General features: G+C 38.7%; 1 protein-coding gene across 2 annotated transcripts in view; it reads left to right on the forward strand.

Annotated features, from left to right (window-relative positions):
- The first annotated feature begins 546 nt into the window (after positions 1-546).
- The window catches only part of LOC119739762 (cilia- and flagella-associated protein 46-like), a 47,474-nt gene continuing 25,455 nt past the window's right edge, over positions 547-22,565 (forward strand). For both annotated transcript variants that reach the window (XM_038214814.1, XM_038214815.1), the window contains exons 1-11: positions 547-723; positions 2,748-2,881; positions 3,774-3,905; positions 4,567-4,631; positions 4,891-5,179; positions 7,292-7,386; positions 8,003-8,152; positions 12,207-12,239; positions 14,694-14,813; positions 18,274-18,333; positions 21,681-21,780. In XM_038214814.1, the coding sequence (XP_038070742.1) occupies positions 675-723; positions 2,748-2,881; positions 3,774-3,905; positions 4,567-4,631; positions 4,891-5,179; positions 7,292-7,386; positions 8,003-8,152; positions 12,207-12,239; positions 14,694-14,813; positions 18,274-18,333; positions 21,681-21,780 (1,227 nt within the window). In that variant the 5' untranslated portion in view covers positions 547-674. The remainder of the gene's footprint in view (positions 724-2,747; positions 2,882-3,773; positions 3,906-4,566; positions 4,632-4,890; positions 5,180-7,291; positions 7,387-8,002; positions 8,153-12,206; positions 12,240-14,693; positions 14,814-18,273; positions 18,334-21,680; positions 21,781-22,565) is intronic.

The raw sequence follows: 22,565 nt of genomic DNA on the forward strand, positions 1-22,565 counted from the left end.
CCCCCCCCCCCCCCCCCCCCGCAGCCACGTACTGAAGAGGCAAGATCATCATCATGTCAGACTTTTCACCGTGCAAGAAGTTTCGGTACGTGGTATGAATAAAATCAAAGTGTTCCATAATTAGGCTGCGCACTCAATTAACACACATAGTTGTTATTTTGCAGGGGATTAACTTTCGGCCTAGTAAACTTGTTTCTGGCCAGAGATTTACACGACAACCGTCAACAGCCAACGGTACGCTCCTAAATGTCCCCATGCACTCCTGGAACAAAAAGAAGAGATTTTGCTGTGTTAAACGTTCTCTGTAAAATGTCTATCAACCGCACACCAAACACTGAGATTAGTACGTTACAAACTAACAAAGTTTTATCTGCAGTTTTAGAGTGATTTGGTGGAAGCCCTAGATTTGTTATGTGGACATAAAAAAAAAAAATTCCTCTCGTTCTCCTGCCCCAAATAGTAAAAATAATATGGAAAAGAGAGAAACTAAATATTTTTTAGCACTGGCTAAATCAATCAATTGTCACTTTTGTACGTACGGTATAGCAATAAGCGCCAGAGCGGTATCCGTTGCCAGGATATCGTGTGAATGGAGGATAGCCGTCAGAATGTTAACTTTGTGCAGTAAAATGGTTCTTTAAAGCTCGTTTTTCAATGTTGAAGACTTGACAGTTATGGACAGCAATATAAGACAACTTCTCTCTGCTGCTCAGCAGTATGGAGGTATATTTGAGCTTACCAGTTGACGTTATCGTTGCATCTTTTAAATAAGTCGCTTGTCTTGTCAATTTCATTTGATTTGGCGGATTCGAAAACCCCGTTGCCGCGCCGTTCTGCTCGTGCATGTTGTTGACGTTGTTGAACACGTTGAATGGGTAGTCGTGTAGTTTAGAACACCCCTATTTAATTGTTCCGTTTACAGATGACTTTTGCAAATGACTGTCAGAGTTTCCAAAATGACTTTTGCAGCCCCAAGCAGCCTTTGGAAAGAATTGAAATAGGGGGAGGGCCTATATCCATACGCCACTTTCATGAATGACTTTGTTGGTCACTGTTGCCTGGTTGTCAGTGGTTGTGTACAAAGTCTATGGAGATATAGGCCCTAGTCAAGAGTATTTTTAAAGTATTTTCTAACAAAATTGGAAATGTTTCTCAGTCCCAGATGGATGTCTTTTTAACATTTTTGCAATGACTGACTTTTGTTGACGTAGGAATATGATGAAAAAAGTGACATCAGGGTGCCACATTCTTCCCCAGTCTTTTTTTATTCATCATTGAATGAAATAAAGTAGGTCTAAAATAGTAAAAACTCTAGGTTTTTGTAATTTTATGTTAATTTTTTTTATAAAATGCAAAATGGTTCCTGCTGGTAAACCTAAACAGTCCCTAAACATAAAAGTGTCTTTTCGTTCTCTTATTTATGGAACGGGGTCCTAAATTACATGCTTATTCAACTTACTGTTGACTGTAGGCCTAAGTTTAACGTTAGGCCTACCGGTAGTTTATCACTCAAGAAAATAGGGTTTCAAACATGCCCGCTGTTTTAGCTACCGTAACCTTTGCCACACCCAAAGCTACACAATTACTACTATACATGTATGAAATACTTCAGCATATAACTTGTGCACAACACTCATAGTATTCCTTTTTATAGCTCCATGGTAGTACTTATTCTTTATCTAAAAGTAATGGCTAGGACGTTAGGTCTAATTAGTGAATCTATGTTAAATTTTGAAGAGAGAGGATGCCAAAGAACAATTAAATATTTTTATCATTGCTTGCATGGTCTACATCCAGACTGGGACTTTGAAAGCAGAAAAATATGCAAAACAAACTCAGTCCAAATTAACTCAATATTCAGCTGACAAAATTTTCATGAGGCAACAACAAAGTCCTCAGTATTTTGCCAGCCAAGTTTGATGTCTCAATTCAATTTTTAATTAATTAAAGAAGACATTTCTTCAACACTTTACACCTGGGAACTAGTGAAGCCAAGTGATTTCAATTTGAAGCCTAAGACTAGACTGGTGCAATGCCCAACTTTGTGAAAAGATTGACCCTCAGTAGTCTGGTGGCATGACCTGATGACTATGGAGAGAATGTGTGGAATAGAGAATGGGTACCAGATGTTCCTTTTGACACAGTGACAGTTGGTTAATGTACTAAAGGGGTGTGGACTGGTTGTTTCATGTCATGTGCCAGTCTATTTTCTTGTATTGCCTGTTTTCAGTATCTTATTATTTGGGACTCTCGTGCACAGTATTGAGAGTCCCACATTTTTTGAGTTACCTTGGCCCAAAGGTTGTAATAGATTACCCCAGTGTGTAACACCAATAAAAAAACATGGGCTAAATCCGGCCCATCGTGAAGGCCACATTTTCCTAACCAATTTTTTATTTGTGTGTTTTATTGACACCAAAACACTTCCCCCCTCCATTTTCTGACGTTTTCAACCCTTTTATTTTGGGTTGCTTTTGCACCCATAATGCATGAAAAAATGTATGCCTAAATTATTGTCAGGTGCAGGTAATTTGAAATTTGTGAAGTAATTATTCTTTAAGTTAACGTGGCCAATGTAGGTGAATTTTGTGTGTGTGTAATGCTTGATCTCTTTCAAAGGTGATTAAATTTTGTCTCGGTGGAAAATAAAAAATTAAAAAGTGTGACGCAAAGAAAATCTTTCCATCCAGTTTCAACTCTGCACTGCCATTCTTGACCTTGATTTGGACTATTCCTAAATACTGCAGTTGAATCAGAAGGCTCCTTCCTTCATCAAGCGTACGATCAGCTCAAGACCGCTGCAGAGACTAAACCGACGTCAGATGGACCCTTACCGTTTGGCCAGGATCTCTATGTGCTGTGTGCAGAAATTGCCTTCCAGGTGACTAGACTTTTCAACAAGCACTTTCACAGTCATGCCCCCAGCTTTGGCTGATTTAAGTCACATTGATTTAAATGGCTGATTTAACTTGCGATTTAAATCAAACAATTTTGTTTTAATCACTGATTTAGATCACTTTTTTTGGCATTTGATTGAGGGTTATTTTAATCATTGAAATCGACTCAATTCCACTTAATTACAAAGTGTAAGATGTTAACACACTCAAACACCCCTACTTCATGAGCATCACCTCTACTAATACATTTGTATGTGTAAGTTTTGCATATTTACCCCAAATCATTGTTTTGATTGAAGTCAAGGTCAGAGTCTAAATGTTGTTTTTTCGAAGTTTGAATTTTAAATTCTTGTAGAATAGCAATGAATTGTTCAGTCAGCACACTTACAGTACTCTTGCTTTAATCATTCCTTGATCTGTTTTAATACAATTGGTATGAATCAACTTTGCCAGTGCAGGTTTTTAATACCTAAACCATCTAAAGGTGTAATAATTTAAAGTCCCAGTTGATAGTCTCATCACTAAATTTTCTCCATAAAAAAAATAGATTTAGATTTATGTAATACATGTACCTTTAAAGGTACAAGGTCTGATTTCGTCAGACAATGTGTACAGTGTTTTCCACCTTCAATCATCATTCATAAATACCTAAGACATTTTACCCATTCTTGTTGGTCGAGAGCCTGTCCGTGGCTGGTCTCAAACGGTTAATAAAGACATGACTGGCTGGTCTTTAAACACTTTCCCAGTGTCACATGAAATTTGGATTCATATAGCTAGAGGGGTGTTTAAAAACACGCGAGGTAAATTTGTTGAAAAAGCCACATAATTATTCTAGTTTAAAGGGAGAAACTGTTTTGTCTTTCTTCCTCGTAGTATGGTCTTGTCGATATCACCAAGGAATGTCTCAAGATGTTTTTCATGAAAGCGTCGCCACCCAACCAGTTTCTGTGCAGAGCGTACCTATGCCAGGCCCAACTGTTGGCACCCACATCAGCTGAAGATAGTGTAAGCTTCCATTTCTAATATTTATTTTCCCATTTTGATCAGAGGCAGCTTAACCCTTTAAGGACGGGGGTATTTTGGGTCACCCCCACTCACTCCATATGTGTCCCATATACGATGCAAGAACAGGGGCACACAATAATATATAAGACCATTTCTCAGTTTGTGCACATTGGCAATTATGTCATTCTAGGAAAGAATGCACTTATCCAGACGCCACTTCCTTGGTTGTGTACAAAGGCTATGGAGAGTCGACTGCATATATTCAAAGTATTTTCTAACAAAATGGAAATGTTTCCATCAGTCCCAGATTCATCTCTTTTCAACATTTTTGCAATGACTGACCTTCATTGAGATAATGTATCTCTCTCATAGGACGACATTTTCGTACGAAAACTACGCCTATTCAACGCCATAAGGTTCGTGTGTGCGCAGTTTGCAAAATGTTCTAAACAAGCGCATATTGCTCAAAATTTCTTCGAAATACGGGGCAGCCAATGCGGGTCACGACAATTTGACGCCCAAAAGGCCGATGCACGTGGCAATCTGTAGGAAGTGACGTCATTTGAGAGAGACCTATATGTGATTAAAAAAAGTGGCGTCAGGATGCAACATTCTTTCCTAATTCTGTTCCTTCAGTCATTTTGTTTTGTTTTGATTGCAGACACAACTAGAAAAAGCTGTGGTCTATCTGCTGAAGGCAATTAACTTTGCTAAGGAAAACCAAAGGTTTGTACACATATTTGTCACCCTTTAGTATTTCCTGCAAGTATGTATTTGGGGATATGCATATATGAACCACATGTAGAAGAAATTGTTACCCATTAGCTATGGTATGTTGACATAATTGTATTTCATGTACATGTATACCCTACGTTGCTCCTGGGCCTTCGTCAACCCTGAAACCCTCTGTCGATTTATTTCATGGATTTTCCATTCATCCCTCGATCTCACCCTTGATTCCATCTGATCATCATTTATTTTCCAGATATCATTTCCTCGTCTACAATGCCTCGGTCCTCTTCTGGCAGTTCTGCCGTCCGTTCCTCAAGCCGGGCTACCGCCAGTACCTGTCCATCAGCTTACACTCAGTGGTCAAGGCCCTGGACGATATCGACGACAAGGACTACGAGTGGCGGGCCCAGCTGATGATAGCGCTGATTGAGTGTCACGTGGATGCCGGGAGAGTCAAAGAGGCCGCGGAGGTCAGCAAAGCCACGGCGGAGTTTACCAAGACCAACGTGGCAGCGTTGTACAAACAGGTCTTGGGATTACAGGTACATTTCCTGTTTACAAAAGAAATCGTTGTGTCAGTGCAAGAAACATTGTGACAACCAATTTGTCAAAATTCAGGTTCTTTTTTTACTCCTGTATGGTTTGAAGAAAGGATTCTTTTATCTGAGTTTAATATGCTGAAAGGTATTGGATACCGGTAGTTATAACTTAAAGGGGCACTAGCTCCTGAAATCCCTGAAAATTTCATGTTTTGGATTATTTACTTAGCCAATTTCAAACATCTGGTTGAAAGAAAACCAACCTAATGTCTTACCATTCGCGAGAAAAGAGGAAAAATCCCTGGTTGTTTACATCAGACTCGACGGAGTACGAATACGCTTTTTGTGTCGTTCTCAGTGTACGATATACACATTGTGTGTCTCGCAAACAGCGGTGACCAATCACCAATGCAAGAAATGTGGTTTCTTCAACGTCCGCTAAAGGCGAACACTTTACAAATGGAATCACAACTACCATCCAAACAGCTCGAATTTATGGGGTCGCAAAAGTGGACCCCGAAATTTGTTCTCGCACGCAAAATACAGGAATAGCACAAAAAGGCCCAGTTTCTAAAGGATAGTTGTGTGGATGTTTATATCCTACTTTTAAATGTTGTTTCCGATTAACATCATCTCGTTCAAAGCGCGTTTTGTAGCCCAGTTGGGCTGTTCCAGGACCTAGTGTCCCTTTAATGTCATAAGATTGTATTTCCATTGCGCATGAAAAATTCATGCAGAAATGATGTATGTCACTTGCATCTCAATGCAAAACGCTTTACCGTTGGGTTAGTTTTAAAATGTTGCATATTACAAATTAGTTGAAATGCGTACTGATGCCACTATTGTTCTTTTTGTGTATTTTGTCAACAAATGTTGTTAGGATTAGAAAATTGTAGCTTGGAGGTTTAAGTTACATTGAATAAGATGTTGGCATTATTGATGACATGTTGGACTCTGTGCACATGTACCCCTCAACAGAAACAAAGGGGAGTGTGGGGGAGACCACATGGAGAGACATTGGAACACATTGCTGACGAAGCCTGATGCTCATGCAAAGACCAGGCATGCAACTTTTCTTCGGATCTGCTGATTTCCTCGTTTTTTACTTCTCATGAATGCCATTACGAATTGAAAAACACTGCAAATCTTGCGTGGTTTTGAGTTTCCTCGTTTTTTTCTAAAATCCCAGTTGCATGCCTGAAAGATGCTACGGGTTTTTGCACATACTTAGTGTGAATAGTGTCATACACATGCAAACCAGTATGCGCATGTTGTGTGTCTCATCCACAGGGCTCTGGAAAATGGTCGAAAACACCATGCACAAAGTCTATTGAGCGGAACAAAGGGCATTCAAAATCGTTCAAATCAGAGGCGTTTTTGGGGCTTTCGTCAAGATTTTTCAATTATTAAGCCACTGCTGAGGTACTTAAAGCTTAATTCACACACTTAACTCTAAAAGGGCTGGGTTATTTTGACCATCTCTCAGCCGGGCATCGAGTGACGACAAATTTTGAAACTCGGTACATGCATAGAGCAAATCATCATGAACCTACCCAAGACATTTCATGACTATAGGTCAAAGGATTTTGGAATTATGGCTAATTAATTATTCATATGTACGAATGGTAACTCTGCTCTGTGTACACGATGTATATGGGAAAATGCAGTTTCAGGAAAATGTTTCGCTGCGTGGCAACCCTTGGTCGAGTTTTATGTTTTTGGTATCAAAAGACGCGCAAGGCCCTTTAGGTTTAAGCAGTGTTTGCATTGGACCTTTTTGGTAAAACGTACAAAGACTTGTCAACGTGACCAAATTAAGTCTAGTGCAGACAGTCGGAAAACTTCCCAAATTGTAAACTTCCCAACAAGTTCTGATCAAATGCATCAAGTCCGTACCTAACTTCGCTGTGATATTGACTGGCTTACAAGTGTAAGATACATGGCGAGTTCTCCAATACCTGCATTATGAGAAGCCTGACAGTGTGATTGATTTCCAATATATTTTGCCCTTTCACTAAAGACTAAACATTAGCAGGCATTTTAAAATTCTTTCGTGGAGGATGGACCCTCTAAAGGAGATCTATATATTGAGTTATAATCATTTTCTTGGTTTAGATTCGTCATCAGCTTGTGGATCACAGTAAACTAATCAAGGACATCAAACAGAGCGGAGACTTGACGGCGTACTACAAGCTGGTCAAACTCAGAGTGTAAGTAATTCCGTGTGGTACTTACAGAACTACATCACCTTTCAAATAAAAGTAATATTCATTAGAATATTCTGTGAAATGATGATGATGAAATGGGATATACATCAAATTAGGTTTTGCCCTTCACCGACGTTTTTAAACACTGTATACTCAGTGTGTTACCTCCCGAGTGAAAGTTGGAAAAATCACTCGGGTGGGACTCGAACCCACGACCTCCTGCTTTCTAGTGCAGATGTCTTACCACTCGACCACTGAGCTAACGGGATCGGTTGGCCGGTTTGAATCTGATGTAAAAAAAATTCCAAAAAAATTCCATCTTATAATAAATGGGATATGTGTCAGATTTTCTCTCAGGCCATACATGTGTGTGTGTCGTCAAAAGCAAAACTCTGAAGGCAGCCCCAATGGCAAAAGTGTGAAAAGCTTTTGGTAAAACTCAGAGCAAAGTGTTACATTTTCATTACAACTGTTATAGGTGTAACAGCTGGATTTCTTTCAATGAGTAAATACATTGTAATTTCAAATATGAAGTACAGTATTATTCATTGTTTAGAAGCCTCAGAGTTTTCAGCATTGATGATGCATGCCTATCTTGTTTGTTCCTGTTTTCCTTTAGTTCACTGGAGCAGAAAGAAATCTCTGATTTTGAGGTGCAAGGAGACAAAATCCTGCGTCAGATCCTGATGGAGGAAGACCCATCGCGCTCCAACAGCGCCCTCAGTGGTCGCAAGACAGCTACGCCCGTCAGCGTCTCCGAAGAAGTCAGGTAAGCCACTTCATCTTTTAGAGGTTTTTTTACGAATTTATTTATTATTTTCAACTTGTTTCATAATTTGTTGAAGTGGTTGCATGTCAGCATTGCTGGCAGATGTTAGAGAGTTTGCAGATGATGTCATGACTCCTGTTTCCGCCATCTTGGTGGAATGTAGCCTTGCTTCAAGATACTAGTGATCTATAGTGGTTCGCAATGTGTTGTGCTGCTTTGCCTACCAAGATGGCCGCCTTCATTGGGTGTCGTAGTATGGCAGATAGGTGATGGGATTGTGCCTTTGATGATACAAGCATGGCATTTGGCACACAGTCAGAGTATGTCTTGAGAAAGATATTTGTCGATAGGGCGATCACAGATTTGTCCTTTGAACAAATATAGGTAGAATAACAAGCAATGGCAACCATTTAAAAAAAAATTAAAATTGCTTTTTATTGTACCGGTACCTGTATTTTTTTCAAAGGACAAATCTGCGATGGCCCTATAGCCAAATATCTTTCTTAAGACATACTCTGATGACTGTGTGTCACATGTCATGCTTGTATCATCAAAGGCACAATTCCCCCAAATGTTTCCCCTATCTGCCCCTCTATCATGGTTTTGATCATGTGGGATCTGACCAGCAATACAACCACGACAACAGCGGAGTGTGAACTTAGTAGCAGTTTTCATAGATTAGTAGCAGATTGATCCTAGATGTAGAATATAATGCAGTGAATGTAGCTGATTTCTTTGGATTTGGATGTGGTGGTGTGAACCTGTAGGAGAGTTGCATTATTATGAGGTGTCTTGTTGGCTAGAAGACCAAAACACTAAATGAAAGCAGACTAATGATTATTGCATTCACAGAAATTCTGCTTTGAATGTTGAAAAGACAATTTATGGGATTTGCGTCAGTTGTTGGTTCAACCCTAACCACCCCAACTCCATCAAAATCCACCCCTCCATTTTGGTGGATTTTGGGGGACTTGGTCCAGAAGGCCTGGCGTGACTAAATATCAATGGAGGACGTGGGCCTAATGGCCTGAAGCAGTGCTAGGGGTATCCGATTGGTTTTCGCCTAGCTTCCTATACTGCTATTATGATAAAAGCCATGTGTAGCAAGTCAATGAATGTCAACCAGTGCGTCAGTGGTGGATTCCATTATGGCATGTATAGTTTTGTATTAAAAGCACAGCGATTCATGGATTTTGATGGACTTGGTCCAGTTCCTAGTGAAAGACGCTTGGGAGTTAGGGTTAAACTATACTTTTACCGGATGACATTTTACTTCATAATAGTTTTTGGTCAAGGTTTCACCAAGCAAATTTGGAGATGCGCTGTTTTGTTCAGAATTTAAACATTTTGTTGAAGGCATAATATGGGTTATAAGATATTTATGCACGTCCTGCATGACAGCAGTCAGCTTGTGTTTTCAATTGTGTCAGGATTTTTTACATACAAGAAAATGAAATAGAGGTATCGCTGCCTGCAGTGAAACAAGTCACAGTGTTGTAGCCGAGTCCATTCACAATCCTTTCATAAGTCCAGTCACAAGTAACTTGATGATCAATGACAAAGGAATGCTTGTGTAACAGTTGATTTGAATAGCTCCTGACTTGACTTGAGACTGAACGACTTGTGATGGACTTGTGACGGACTTGTGACGGACTTGTGACGGACTTGTGACGGACTTGTGACGGACTTGTGACGGACTTGTGACGGACTTGTGATGGACTTGTGACGGACTTGTGATGGACTTGTGATGGACTTGTGATGGACTTGTGATGGACTTGTGATGGACTTGTGCTGGACTTGTGATGGACTTGCAGGGACTTGTGCTGGACTTGCAGGGACTCGACCACAGCACTGACAATTGGTGTGCAAGGAAGGATATGAGTGAAACAAAAATGTCATTTTGACAGGGTTTACGCGATCATTTATACCAGTAAACATTATAGAAACAATGTAACAAGCTATGTTATTGTTACCCCATACATGTACTAACCCTAAATCGTCCATTTTGTAACCCTGCCCATGATTTGACACCCCCATTTTCCCTACTTCGTAAGCAGTAAGCAGACAGATAGGGAGGATGCCTCCTCCCCTGCCTCTTTGACCTCTGTGTCAAAGGTCACAGCCGCGATTGGTGACGTGTAAGTGTATACGCCCACTTCTGTAACTGCATGGATTTTGCATGGCCAAGCACCCTCTCCTTGACATAAAGTACCCTTTTTATCAAACGACTCTCAACCATTTCTGTTTATTCTACTACCTAGTCTTTCTAGCTTTTTACATAGATTTTTTTCTCAAATTATAGATCACAAACCTCTTTTTAATTCACTTCCAGTCGTGTAGAATAGCAAATAGTTATAGCCTACTTCTTGATTTTTTTATTTCATTGCTTCGTTGTTTTTAGTAAATTACAAATGCAGTTTGCATAGGGCAAGAATAGTGTAGTACTACACAAATGTGTGTTACAAGTACCAACCCAAACAAAATTTCACATTTTGCTAAATTACATGTATATTGTTATCCATTTAGAAGGTTAGTGTAGTTTTAAAAGTTGCCTCGTAGTTTTGAAAAGTACTTGCTCTTTTCTGTGGTATTTAGTAATTTTTTTTAATGAGAATTCCCTAACCCTAACCCTATTCCCTAAAATCCTCCAGGAAGTTTTGGAGGATTTTGGAAGATTAAGGCTGAATGGCAAAACAAGTGTCGGTTGATTTTGGCCCGGTACATGTACCCCGTATAATGTTTAGCAATGCATAATTGAGTCCTGCATTATGCTCGACATCATCTGCACTGCTTCTAAACGTCATTGGCACTGCCTCAACCTATAAACAGTGATTGTTGGAGGATTTTGAAGGATTGAGGCAATGGTCACCCCTCCACTGAACAATTTCAAGAAATAACGAAAGAACAAATTCAAAACATAATGGATGATTTTGGAGGATTAAGGCTGAATAAAATTTGTACATGGTGGCAATTGGAGGATTTTGCGGAATTCGCCGACGGTTCCATTTTAGCCGGCAAAGAGGGCATACGTATACGGGGTATATCATAATGACTAGGATTTTATCTATAACTTGTTGCATGTACTTGCACATACACTGTTCATGTATGAGAGCAGCAACTGCAACTCAGCAGAAAACCAATGACAAGCATAAAATTGCATGACATATTAACTGGTAACCTGATTTGCAATCAGTAAATTTCTGTTCTTAGCATCTCCGTGACCACAACTGTTGTGCTTGCCTTTCTAATCTAGATACCTTGCCTATTTTCTGCCTCTAAAAAAAACCAATCATTGCTTAGTTAACCAGGTGCTGCACAAACTTGTTTTGATTTAATACAGCATAATAGAGCGTGCAAGTACTCGCCAGGTCACATTCACTTTTTCATGTCACCAACTGGTCTAGTCATGGCATATTTACCCAATTGTTAATACCTGGGTGATTGATTAAACAGGAGCTGAGGTCATAATTTTTCAGTTCATTTATATTGATTAATTTGCAATATTTTCAAAGGTATATTGTAAATTGTAATGCTTTCTGGGTTTTTTTCTTCCAATAACCTATTTATTGTCCTTGACTGGATAAGCCCAGTCTGGACATGTTTCACTCGATGTAGATACACGGTGCCCAGATGTACTACAGATTTTCCTGTAAAATCTTGCAGGTTTTTGAGGGCAACTTGCACGTTCTATTGAGGCAAACTCTGGAGCCACAACTGCTTCTCAGTATGTCTCTCCTGTGCTTGCCAAAAAATTCGAACAAGAAATTATTTCACAATTTGCAAATCCGTATCTTGCTCAATTTTGGTGAAACATTTAACAGCAGGCGATGACTGGAGATTTATGGGAGGCACAGAGGACAGAAAGCTGACTTTATATTGTAACTACCGGTATGAAGAGTTAAACCCACCAAAACAAATATTTGTTTATAACATACATAAATACATGTAATTCACGTGCCCCAAATGATCCCATGATCATGGACTTCTTCACCTTCTGTTACAGAATGTTCTGCAATAAGAGTTAATTTTCAAACAATTCCGTTTTTTTTCCCAGCACGAAAAGCCAGTCAGCTGGGGACGGATCAGTGTAAGCCAAAGCAAAACCCAGTCATACCCATTGCACTTATCACCGGTCACAAGTCACTGGCACAGTCAATTGGATTATCGCACATTTTAATTTTGGTCATGAATGACTCACAAGAAAATTGGATTTCTCAATTAAATTATGAATCCCCCTGATAGTCATTTTCGTTGGGCAATTCTACGTCAGGGAATTGTCAGGTCAGGGAACCTGACTAGCTGGCTTGCACCCGTTCACGGATGTGTAACCGAGTGACAACAAAACGTGGACTATATGGTAAATTCATTGGGGCAGTTTTGAAGAAAAAAACCTGGATGATTCAAAAATTCCTCTTTCCTTGAAAATTACTGCACGCCAGGTGCCATGATTTCACAGGATGCTTAAGGCTATTAATTATTCACTTACGGTCTAATTTCTCCACCAAATATGGCTTTCTCTGCCAAATATAGTCATCGAGCAAGTGTTTATCACTGGTTTCATATGCATAAATTACAAGGAATATTTCAAATAACATGTACGTCCAGCAGCTGGATTTGAACTCCTGACCCTCTGATCACGAGTCACAAACCCTGTACCACTAGGCCACACTCGGAGAACTTGCACAATATCACTAGTTGCCACATGTATTAGATCTTCACCGTTGTTTTTAGCTCATTCAGACTTCATCCTCATCGGACATTGTCGGGTCCGCTCAGTTACTCACTTCATTACTCTTGAGGAGGCATAGGCCTGTAATCTATGGACCCAACTGCCTCAAATGGAGGCCATTATTTTTGCCTTTGTTTGATTTCAAGCTACATGTAGATATGGCTTGCTGGCTCACAGTTTGATAAACTGACAATTTAATGACTGATGAGACCATTACCTACTTGTACATGAAATATGGATAATGGCTCTGCAACTACATCCGCAAAATGAACAGGGAAAAAGAAAAAGAAAAAAAAGGGGCTTCTCAAATCAAAAGTGCCAATGGGCTCAATGTTGGCTATTTAAAATTGTGAATACTATTGAGTCTGTAACATGTATTTGTATGCTGTGACTTAGTTCAAACTCATCATCTTTTTTGATTACATAAAAACTTGTGGATGATTCAGTTTATCACTGCCTCTACAGACTTTGTTTTTAGTTACAATTAGTACTACGTGGCACAAAAAACATGTCCTACTTTTGATTCTAAATAACTCTGTTGTTTACCAACAGAATTAAACCAAAATTTCAGATCATGTAAACAAGGTATGACAAATTTTATTGAGTAAATTTCATCAGCTTTGTGCAAGAGGGTGAGATTTATATGCCCTACGAAAAAAAAACCCAACAACTCACTTTCAGAATCTGCCACTTTCGACTTGACGTCCTCCAATACATTGGAACGTGGGGTCGCTATAACGAACATCGTGGGATCCACAGAAATTGTTCGCAATAGTGATCGGTCGGATTAGCGATTTTCACACATTAGTGGCGCCCTGCCCTCTTTTGATCATCGTTATTATGTAGTTGCATTTACAAACCATGCGCGGAGTCACCAAATGTGTCCATTAATATTTTCAATTCCGGAAGCAGAACTTCACCCTGTGCGCCCTGGTAGTTACTGAATGACGACTTTGAACACGTGCGACTATTGAATCATGTAATTACACAGTTTTTGAGCTTACATGGGTGGCTTTTGCCTTCTATTTGATGAGGAAATAATAGCCATTTGTTGCTCTTCTGTTGGCATTTCCAACGACAATGTTCGGAATGTTTTGTACACAAAAATTGGGAGCCAATGTATCATGTATATAGCCGAATGTTCAGTATGGCGGTGTTCAGTATAGTGACGTTCCACTGTACAGTGCTGGAGACGGTGGCGGAAGGCGCGTGTTGTGGCCGAAAGTTCTGAAGGAATGCAGGATCACCCCTGATGTCATTGCACACCTCAATCGTGAATTGCCCCAAACGATCAAGGAGGTGTGCAATGACATCAGGGGTGATCCTGCATTCAGAAGCTTTCGGCCGCAGCACGCACCTGCCACCACCGTCTCCAGCACTGTTACCCTGTATTGACATTCTGAAAGTGAATTTTTTTTCGTATGGCGTTTAAATCTTACCTTCTTGCACAAAGCTTATGAAACTCTATCCATAAAATTTGTCACGCCTTGTTTACATGATCGAAAAGTTTGGTTTCATTCAGTCAGTAAACAACACAGTTATTCAGGATCAAAAGTAGGACAGTTTTTTTTGGACACGCAGTACGTACGTGTACTTGCTGTTTTTACCTGAAAATGAAAATTGTCAAATCTTAGATGCACAGTTGGAAAACCAAACAGCTTTATAACTGCAAGTCCATGGGCATGATGGGACACCCCATCCCACCCATTCATATTCATGTAATATTCTTTTTTTCCAGTCTGCTTGTATTTTCCTATTGCATGGCATGCACAGCTTTCTTTGCTTTGTCTTAATTGCACTCTTTGCTTTTAGACCCCCACGCACTAACAAGCGAGCACCTGCAGTGCCTGCACCTGCAGCTGTCACTGCTGCTGCTGCTGCACCAACCCAACCAGGGACTGCTGTGTCTTGCACTGAACGTGTGCTTACTGTGTGAGTTTATGTGCTTTTGTCTGTAGACTAATCTGGCAGCCACAATTAAAAAGCATTAATGAGTTGGCAACACAGTCATATGCAGGTCACTTACATTATATTGTAAACTTTGGACTGTGCATTTTGGAATAATTAAGTATTCGATTATTCCAACTTGGACTTTATAATCAAATGTTCAGTTATTCAATTTTCACATGCAATGATCAAGTTCAACATGAGCAAGCCTAACATGCCTAAAAATAGAATAAACCTTTTTTTTTGGTTAAAATAATGCACACAAATTGAAAAATCATTATGAAAAAAAAATGTCATTTGTTGAAGAGCACGGAGAGTATATCTGTAAGACTCAGCTGTGCGCAAAATACCTTAAATATAGTCTTTCCGTGCTAAGGCATTACATCTTTAACAACTGAGATTCGTTCAAATTATTTGTAAAAAAAACCACCAAAAACGTTGAGCCTCAATATTAGATATTAGGTCAGTATCTTACGGTACCTATGAGTCTATGGCAAACATTTTCTGATTAAATACATTCTTTCTTTTTTGTTTTTGTCTGTTTTGCCCTTTGCTTTTCTGTGTGATACATCAGGTAAGTGAAGAGTTTTGAATATTTTTGGGTTATTTTCAAGGCTTTCCTCAAAGAATATTGCTTTATTTGCAATCTTTGTTTAAAAATATTCAGTACGTTTATTGTTTTAATATTGCAATGCATGTCTGCATGTGCATGAATTTTTAATTCTCTTTGCATGTTGCTTTAAATTTCATTTGCATGAAATAGAAACTGCATGACATTTATCGTTATAACCATTCAGGCAAGTTCATCCTTTATGCAAATGCGAATGCAGAGGCAATGTTAATGCCACAAAACATTCGCTGTGAAAGTTGTCGAAGTTGAAATGTGCGATGTCACAAATTCTCCGTTCACATTTGTTTTCGCCCTCGAGTGTGAATCAGCCTACTTTCTTTTGCATGTTGTAAATCAATTTTCTCTTTCCTGACCTACTTACCTTAAACGTGAATTTTTTTTAGTGGACATGTTTGTTTGTGTTAGGTGCAAATACTGTGAAAGTAAGTAAAATCTGTCACAAGCCAATATGGCCCATCAGGCCGGCATTTATCTCTGAATTCAGTAGCATGAAAGGACTGAGACTATTTCTTTTCCCCCTGGATGGGATGCCAGTCCATTGCAGGTTACTCCCCGGCGATACCCATTGATACTCCTGGGTGGAGAGGGGCAAGGTGGCTTGCCCAAGGACACAACATATGGCCAGCAGCTGGATTCGAACCCCTGTCCCTCTGATTATGAGTCATGAATCCTAACCACTGGGCCTCACTCCCCTGCAAACTACATGTATGTGAAAAGTGGGGAATAATTAGTTTTTAGACTATACAATGTAGATACTTGATTCCGCATATTTTTATTCTTGGTAAAGAATGGTGATCAGCAAAAACATATATAAACAAAATGATGTTGTTCCAACATTGCCCCTACTTTTAACTCTAGCATTATTGAATAATTTCACTAAGTTGGAATCATTGCTTTTATAATTTGAGCATCAGAGTGTCTGAAAATTTGGTCACAGCTTAGTTTTACCCCTAACTTTCTAGACGCTGCTTGCCTAGACATCCTCAGGGATTATTGCCGTACCGGTATTTCCACTGGCACTAGGTCGCAATTTTCCAATTTGGTGGAATCCAATCAGATAAGATTTGAAGTCCACATGGATGTTAAAAAAAGAGCCACCATAAAAGAGAAAAAAATCAACCAAAAGAAATCAGGTTAATATAATTACTATGCTGGGTCATCTTCCCGTTTCAGAGGAAATTAAGAAAGCCTGACGTACATTTTACTAAAAGCTCTTTAACACTTCACCTGAGAAAATTTGCTCAACAAAATTGGTTCCCTCAACTCTGCGCCACAAATTAAATAAAGGTGTTAAATCTCACATCTTCAAAACGATTTATTCCTGGCCAAGAACCGATAATGGTTTAATAGGTTCACAATTTCATCAACCAATAATTTGATTAGTGGATAATGGTTTTATAATTGCTTATACAGGAACGAGAAAATTAAGTCGGGAAAAGTGCATGCACCTGTATACTGAGTGCATATACTCAGAGGTTTTTATTTAACACCCCCCCCCCCCAAAAAAAATTCCACTGCTAAAACCGTTGAATGCTTAAAGGCAGAGTTTATCATTTGAAGCTTTCAAAAACAAGGGTCTGCCAATTTTTGTTGTTGAAAAAGCATACATGGTTTAAAGATAGTAATGGTATAAAGCTCCCTGTGAAATTATTCTTCCTGGCATGCTGTCAATTTGAAGAAAACAATAAACGAAGGCCATTTCCAACGATGCGTTTATAAAGACGCATTTTTGTAAATTTCCATTAGTAGTTCAATGTATTTATTCAGCGAAGCCGTGTATGGGTGCAAGTGTTGACACAATGCACGTGGTAGCTTTATTTTGTCGGTACAGTGCGTGACATCGCGTAGCTGCAATCGTCTGAATTGAGAACGTGTCCCGGATGCTGATTTTGGGCACAATACGAAACATGACTCGGCAACTTTTCAATTGAAACAGAGATCCTAGAATATTGTTGTTTCTCAAAATGTACAGCATTTACTGAGCTAAAACTTCATCAGGTTAGTTGTTAAGCACCCTGCTTTAGATTTTGAGCACCTTTGTTACTTCAAATACAAAAAAATTGCACATTTATAACAAGTAATATATACTCTATATTTAATCCTGATTTTCTTTTGCATGAGATTGTTGCCTTAGAAACTATTTAATGTCATTTTCCAAAAACAAATGAATTTTGAATCGTTGAGTCCAGACTTAAACATTATTTTTTACTGTCAGACTTTTTGTTTTGTATACCATGAACAAGTCAAGTTTTTTTTTCTGAAACGATGACGGTGATTTTTGTCTGTTTTCCTTCACAAGTTTTCGTTCATTCACAGAGGTACATGTAGGAATAGAAACACTTCCATATGGTTCATTGTGTTTAAAGGGTGTTCATCAATGCATATTGGTAGGCCTAAATGATCAGTGTCGGACAGCTGAATTTTTGTGGTATTTCTATCAAAATAGAAATCACTTGTGAATTGAGTATACGAATGAAGTGAAATGTTCACAGTTACTAGTCAATAACATGTACTTGATTCCTATGTGATTTATATTAAATGGAACGAGCCATATATTTTTAGTTTTTTCCCCCAACTCGGTCAGTTTCTTTTGAACTCGCCCCATTTTAGTCCCATTGTCAAATAGTAATTCATTTAAGTATAAATTGTCATGTACTTGCCTGATCACAGCTCTGCAATTGATTTTATACATTTCCTTTGCATGATTTACTGAATTCACTCATTTGTTGCACCTTTTCCCGGCTGCTTTCTGTTTTTCTCATCTGTGTTACCACGGTTACCTGCCTCCTGCAATCCTATTGGTCAATTTGGTAGGAGGTCAGTGGTTTCAAAATGGAGACCCCTCCCAACCACCCCTGTCTCGAAATGGGAAAAGTGAGTTTTTATACCCAAGTCCTGAATGATCCATGCAGTGGCCATCTTTGTTTTACTCATTTTTTTCAAGAAATTCTCCTTCATGGAATGTTTCTACAAATGGAGTTTGGCCCTACGGTGTACACGTATACCGGTATGTGAGGCATTATGGCAAAATGAGAACTGGGCAGAGGTCGAAATGAGGGTGTGTTGGCAATAGGAAAGAAAATAAAATGCTCCTTACAATACTATTTGTTGCACTTCAGTGGGATATTTTATTGACAAGTTATGGCTGTTTAAAGTTCGCATTTATCGACACGTTTTATCGCCCTTTAAAATTTTGAGTTTTGTTTTTCGTGAAAATGAAAGATACCAATCTGTGTTAAAAAACACTTTCATTCCATGATTTTTATACAATTTCTTGAAAATATGTGCAGTAGACATATCGAAGATTACAAATATCAATAAGTCTGAAAATCAAGGAAAAACATTACCCCCATTTAGTTTTTAGCATCTCACTATAGCCATTGCCCAGTTCCGTCTCATTTTACCAGAATACCTCACGTACAAGAAGATCTGATGTGTGGTACAGTGGTACCATCTTGGATCGCTCCTTGAAAAAGTACAAGCTTGGTAGGCACTGGTAACTCCAGCACTGGCAACTCCAGCACATGGCAACTCCTATTTTCGTCAAGGAATTATGAGTCAATTTGGAATCGACTCCTAAATGCAAAACTCCTCAAATTAGTGAAGTATTGTAGCAAATTGCTAAAGATTACATGTCATCAATTGCAATATTTAACTTTTCTTGGATAGCTCTTTTCACTTTAGACTGAAACATTGCATGCGATTTGGATTACATGTACCAACTGTGGCCTAGAGTAGGCTGGTACCACCACGGAAATATACATGTTAATAGTCACGATGGCCTCTGGGTATAAGACAAAGATGGCTGCTGCATGAACTCAAATCTGTTTTACCAAGAGCAGATATTGCACAGTGCACAGTTATGTTTTTCACTTCCCTGTAGCAACACATGAGTTGCTCATATTTGTTTTGCACGCACATTTGACACAGAATGATGCCATTTGTCATAACTTATTGTTGCTTTCAGAAGTTCTCAAATCCAATTTTTTTCTGAGTTGAGGATCGATGCACTTGCACCATTTTTCACGGTCCACCTGTTTGTTGTGTGCAAAAATCGAGGAATATAGTTTCATATGACATGATTTTTCAAGTACATGTATTGGGAAAATGTATTGATTGACAATGCAGTGTGTCACCAAAATCATGTGTCATTGAATTATTTGTCCCAGTGCACGGCCTGGCCACACGTATGCAAAATAAGGAAGTTTTATTCCATGGTATCTCAAATAGTAGTTCCATTGCACGGTCACATATTGGTGGCTCTGACCAATCAGATGACAAGGATTTATTCAGGTGTTGAATAAAAGAAATAATGTCTCACATTCGTGCAATGTGAAGAACAAATTTCATTGGGTGACAAATGGAATGTTTCATTCCACCCGGCTTCGCCTTGTCAGGAATGGAACATTCCGTCTGTCGCCTCATGAAATTATTCTTTCCATTTCACTCGTAAACATTCAATTATTTGTGTATTATACAACACCTGAATAAATCCCCGTCATCTGATTGGTGGATCGTTGATCACATGTCATTGAATTATCACATGTCATTGAATGCACAGTGCGCGCGTGGCGCGCAGCGCACAGTGCAATGGAAGTACTATTGCACTGTGATTAGAAGTACCATTGCACTGTCAGTGCACATGTTGCCGAAGGTGGCGCTGTGGTGTTTAAATTGGTAATAAAAGTTCTGAACTTATTGAACTGTTTAAGTTCTAAACTTATGGAAAAGTTTTAAATTGAGATAAATTGGATATGATAGTTCTCAACCTGTTGAACAGTTTGCATAAATTAAATATGTCAAACTTGTCAAACTTGTAAACAATTTTTTACTTGAATAAATTGGCTATTAAAAGTCAACCAATCAGATGACGAGGATTTATTCAGGTGTTATATAAAACAAAAATGAATGTTTTACGTTCGTGCAATAGAAAGAATAATTTCATTCGGTGACAGATGAAATGTTCCATTCCACTCGGCCTCGCCTCGTGGAATGGAACATTTCTTCTGTCACCTTGTGAAGTTATTCTTACCTTTGCACTCACAAACATTCATTATTTGTATATTGTCAAACACATCATTTACATGTAAGTTGATTAAAGCTAAGAATCTATTTCCAGAAATTATAAAAGCTGTTGATTTCCTGTGCAAAAGAATATAAACGAGAAGTTTATTTTCAAGGAATAATTGAATAATTGATAATTATTACTGCAGTAAGATAATATCAAAAGCCCTTCAATAAACTGTAGAATTAAAAAGACACTAACAGTTACTACCCAATGTTTTATAGTTTCCATCTGTTTTTATTCTTTAACTTTTTGAATTGGTACACTGTTAACTTGTCCATTAACTTGATAGAAACGTGACTTACATGTACTGTACAAGTAGAACTTTTCACTGTATACTCATACGTGTACATTAACAACTGTACCAGATTAGGATTTTTAATTGTGTAGAAATGATTACATAACAAACTGACAGTCTTAATTGTAACATTAGAATAATAACAATAATAATGTTTATCTTTGGTTGTTTAAAGATGTGCCTGTTTCTTTCTTGAAAACATAACCAATGTTGGAAGTCAATAGACCTTACTTTGTATTCGTAGCAGCCATCTTAGAGGGCATCTTTTGTTATTTTAATTCAATAACAAAGAATGCACTAAAGATTCACTCATGCATATCCCACCAAAACAAAGGCATTGCCCTCTAATGTGGCTGCTATACATAAGGTCTTTTGCTCATAAAAGAAAAATCCATCTCCCAGTACATTACTAAAACATATACGGAACGTCAAAAAAAAGGTCAAAAGTAGTTTTCCCAAACTAGTTTTCCCGTCTTTAAATTCAGATTTACTCTTCCCCCACAAGTATGCAAACAATTGTGATGCGATCAAGCTACATGAGTCGTTTGTCGACCCTGGCCAATTTTTTTTTATTACAGATTTGAAAAGAGCACAATCTCGGCATTACTGCTGTGAAAACCGCATGCTGACACCATCTTTAGTTAAAAAAAGTTATGGAAGTTGGAACACCAAGAGATGTGATGCAGTGATGTGATGAAGTGGCCCTATTTTGGCCTGTTTCTCCAAATAAAAATTCCCGACAAATGACTTATTTAGCTTGATCACATCACAATTGTTGGATTGATTCTTATTTTCAGAATTTTTTAATACTGTTTTATTTTTTTCCAACTTTATGCTGATTATTTTTGTCTTGTGTAGAGCTCCTCTTCTTCTAGAACTGGCTAATCTGTGCATCGAGTATGACCAACCGGACCTTGTGGCACGATGTCTGGACGGAATGAAAAACACCCACATCAAGGTATAACAGCATCTAGGAGTCTTCTTGTAACATTAAAGCCATATGTAGGATCATTTGCAATTACCTAGAAAAGTTCCTACAGATTTAATGACAGGAACCTTGCTCAAAGTGAAGATAGGACTGGTATCAAAAACCCGGCAAATCTTCCACCTGAAATGGTATCTTTTAGTCTGTGGAAGAGCCACTTGCGAAGCAAGCGTCAATGATATCCATGCAGATTCTGCGATTAATTATAAATGAGTAAGATTTGAGGCTTTGCGTGGTGGAGATACTAAATAATGAAAGGTTTGCGGAAACACCATGTGCAAATAATTACTCAACTAAGAGAATGGTTCTGAAAAGAACCAGAGGTATAAACTCCACGTTCCGGTCAGTATGCTCTGACCGTCTTCAGGAGAGTGCCTAAACTCTGTGATCGTCTTCAGGAGAGTTTAGGCACTCTCCTGAAGACGGTCAGAGCATACTGACCGGAACGTCGAGTTTATACTTCTGGTTCTTTTCAGAATCATTCTCTTAGTTGAGTAATTATTCGCACATGGTGTTTCCGCAAACCTTTCATTATTTAAATATAAATGCAAAACAAGACTTCGACCTGACCTCCAGATTCTGACCATTCAGCGGGCGCCTTCTATCGGGTCTTTGGCAACCGGTTGTATCAACAAAAACATGGCAGAAATTTGACCAATCAACAACTTAGTTCACATTTCTGCATGAAATGACGTCACAATTTTTTTAAAGTCAACTCTGATTGGCTAGCGCACGGCGCTCGCATAAGTTTGCATTGT

Source organism: Patiria miniata, unplaced genomic scaffold, assembly GCF_015706575.1.
Source record: "Patiria miniata isolate m_02_andy unplaced genomic scaffold, ASM1570657v1 HiC_scaffold_4, whole genome shotgun sequence".
Lineage (NCBI taxonomy): Eukaryota > Metazoa > Echinodermata > Asteroidea > Valvatida > Asterinidae > Patiria > Patiria miniata.